Source organism: Eretmochelys imbricata, chromosome 1 (assembly GCF_965152235.1).
Source record: "Eretmochelys imbricata isolate rEreImb1 chromosome 1, rEreImb1.hap1, whole genome shotgun sequence".
NCBI lineage: Eukaryota > Metazoa > Chordata > Testudines > Cheloniidae > Eretmochelys > Eretmochelys imbricata.
Window position 1 is genome coordinate 7,521,606 of NC_135572.1, and position 3,005 is coordinate 7,524,610.

The 3,005-nt window shown below is 46.0% G+C and overlaps 1 protein-coding gene across 1 annotated transcript; it reads right to left on the reverse strand.

The window, feature by feature from the left end:
• Positions 1 to 1,242: 1,242 nt before the first annotated feature.
• Positions 1,243 to 2,178, reverse strand: LOC144279376 (olfactory receptor 51G2-like). The gene has a single exon (XM_077840835.1). The coding sequence runs from the start codon at positions 2,176 to 2,178 to the stop codon at positions 1,243 to 1,245; it is 936 nt and encodes a 311-aa protein (XP_077696961.1).
• Between the last annotated feature and the right edge of the window lie 827 nt (positions 2,179 to 3,005).

The following is a 3,005-nucleotide window of genomic DNA, read 5'->3' on the forward strand; positions in this document are numbered from 1 at the left end:
CCCAGTTCCCTCAGCCTCTCCTCATAACTCATGTGTTCCAGACCCCTAATCATTTTTGTTGCCCTTCGCTGGACTCTCTCCAATTTATCCACATCCTTCTTGTAGTGTGGGGTCCAAAACTGGACACAGTACTCCACATGAGGCCTCACCAATGTCGAATAGAGGGGAACGATCATGTCCCTTGATCTGCTGGCAATGCCCCTACTTATACACCCCAAAATGCCATTGGCCTTCTTGGCAACAAGGGCGCACTGTTGACTCATATCCAGCTTCTCATCCACTGTCACCCCGAGGTCCTTCTCTGCAGAACTGCTGCCGAGCCATTCGGTCCCTAGTCTGTAGCTGTGCATTGGATTCTTGCGTCCTAAGTGCAGGACTCTGCACTTGTCGCTTTTGAACCTCATCAGATTTCTTTTGGCCCAATCCTCCAATTTGTCTAGGTCCCTCTGTATCCTATCCCTACCCTCCAGCATATCTACCTCTCCTTCCAGTTTAGTGTCATCTGCAAACTTGCTGAGGGTGCAATCCACACCATCCTCCAGATCATTAATGAAGATATTGAAGAAAACCGGCCTGAGAACCGACACTGGGGGCACTCCACGTCATACCAGCTGCCAACTAGACATGGAGCCATTGATCACTACCCGTTGAGCCCGACAATCTAGCCAACTTTCTACCCACCTTGTAGTGCATCCATCCAGCCCATACTTCTTTAACTTGCTGACAAGAATACTGTGGGAGACCATGTCAAAAGCTTTGCTAAAGTCAAGGAATAACACGTCCACTGCTTTCCCCTCATCCCCTCTTCCCCTCATCCCCTCATCAGTTATCTCATCATAGAAGACAATTAGATTACTCAGGCATGACTTGCCCTTGCTGAATCCATGCTGACTGTTCCTGATCAATTTCCTCTCCTCTAAGTGCTTCAGAATTGATTCCTTGAGGACATGCTCCATGATTTTTTCACATCCTGGTGGGTGAAATGTGGACTCTCTGGCTCCTCAAGGTGTTGTGGCTCTCTGGGTAGCTCTTACCACGTCCTGGATTTGGTCTGTAGCCTGGGGATGGGGAAGAGTCTCGGGTAAAGGGGAGTAGTAGGGGTGGGACCTTGGGGGAAGAGATAGGGCATAGAGAGGGGCCTTAGGGTAAAAGGAACCAGGATGGAACAGGAGGCCGTGGCTGTCATTTGTGTTTTTTGTCTACTGTGTGTCCAGTGCTGGAGATGGGGGATGAAATCACTCTTCATTTGACAAACGCCCTGATTATCCTCGCACGAAGATGTTTGCTTTTCACGCTATACACGATTGGATTCATCAGGGGCGGGACCAGCAGGTAGACATATCCCAGGAGAATCTGAAGCAAGTGAGAAGAACCATTCCCGAATCTGTGTGTCACAGCCAGGCCGATGTTTGGTGTGTAGAAGAGCAGGACGGCGCAGAGGTGGGAGACGCAGGTGTTCAGGGCCCTGAGGCACTCCGTGTGGGATGCGATGCTCAGCACTGTTTTGAGGATCATCATGTAAGAGAGGAAGATGAGCAAAGAGTCCAATCCAAACGTGAAGAGAGTAGTAAACAAGCCGTAGATGTAGTTGACTGTGATATCCGAACAAGCCAACTTCATGACATCCTGGTGCAGGCAGTAGGAATGGGAGAGGACGTTGGCTCGACAGTATCGGAACCGTTTCAGGAGAATGGGGAATGGTAATGCTACAGCCACCCCTCTTAGCACAAACACCAACCCCATCTTGGCTATTCTTGGTGGAGTTAAGATGGAAGCATATCTCAGTGGGTTACAGATTGCGATGAAACGGTCAAAGGCCATCAGTAACAGCATGGAGGATTCAATTTTTGCAAGTGAGTGGATGAAGAAGAGCTGAGCAAAACAAGCATTGAAGCTAATCTCCCTAGAGTTAAACAAGAATATGCCCAGTATCGTCGGTATGGTGGCTATCAATAAGCCAAAATCTGTGACAGCCAACATGGAAAGGAAAATGTACATGGGCTCATGAAGGTTTGGATCTGTCTTTATAATGAACAGAATGACTGAATTTCCTACTATTGAGATAACATATATAAAGCAGAAAGGAATAGAAATCCAGAAATGGAGGTATTCCTGTCCAGCTATGCCAGTGAGAAAGAACACAACAGATTTGAATTTGGTGTCATTGACAGCTGACATAATGTCGTGGGTAGGTCCAAGGAGCTTTGAGCTTTCCTTCCTGAAAGAAAAAAGAACAGGAGACTTGACAATATTTAATGAGACTTCATTCTGCTCTCAATGTAAGTCTAGAGACTCTTAGGAGCTCAAGGAAGATCAGCAAAAACGTAGTCTTGGATTTACATCACTGATAGGAAGATAGGCACTGCAAAACTGGATCAGACCTGAAGTCCATCTAGCTTAGGATCCAGTAGCCAGTTCCAGATGCTTCAGAGGAAGGTGGAAGAAACCTTGCAATAGGCAGCTAGGAGATAACCTGCTCCTAGGGAAAGTTTCCCTCTGAATCCCATTAGTTAGACATATTTTCTGGTGTAAATCTGGAAAGTTTAAGTTCCTTCCAAGACTCTTTTAACACTATCCTCACTACTGTATTTTGATATTTTGGTTACCCATATAGACATCTAGTCCCTTTTTGAATCCTACTATACTCTTGGCCCCATTGATATCTTGTGGCTGGGAGTTCCACAGCCTGATTCAGCAACGTGTGATTTTACAATGTGACTTTCCCACAGACACCCTTTCTGGCCCTCCACTTTTGAGTGTGGCCCATGGTATCATGATATCTGTGTAAACACAAGGCAACTGCATGGTGAGAACAGTCATTGAATTCATTTATTTATTTATTTGTCCTGCACTGATGGCCTCACTATCTGTATATTTTTTTTTCTCCACTGCTGAGTGTTCGAATTATGCCACTGCCTCTTTGATAATCTCCTGAGGTCTTTTCCAATCCTAATCTTCTGATTCTATGATTCCACACTTCTGAAATACTTTCTAAAGCAAAAGCC

What these genes read in the sequence shown, in the direction of transcription:
- LOC144279376 (XM_077840835.1), bottom strand. Translation starts at nt 2,178, where the DNA reads ATGTCAGCTGTCAATGACACCAAATTCAAATCTGTTGTGTTCTTTCTC.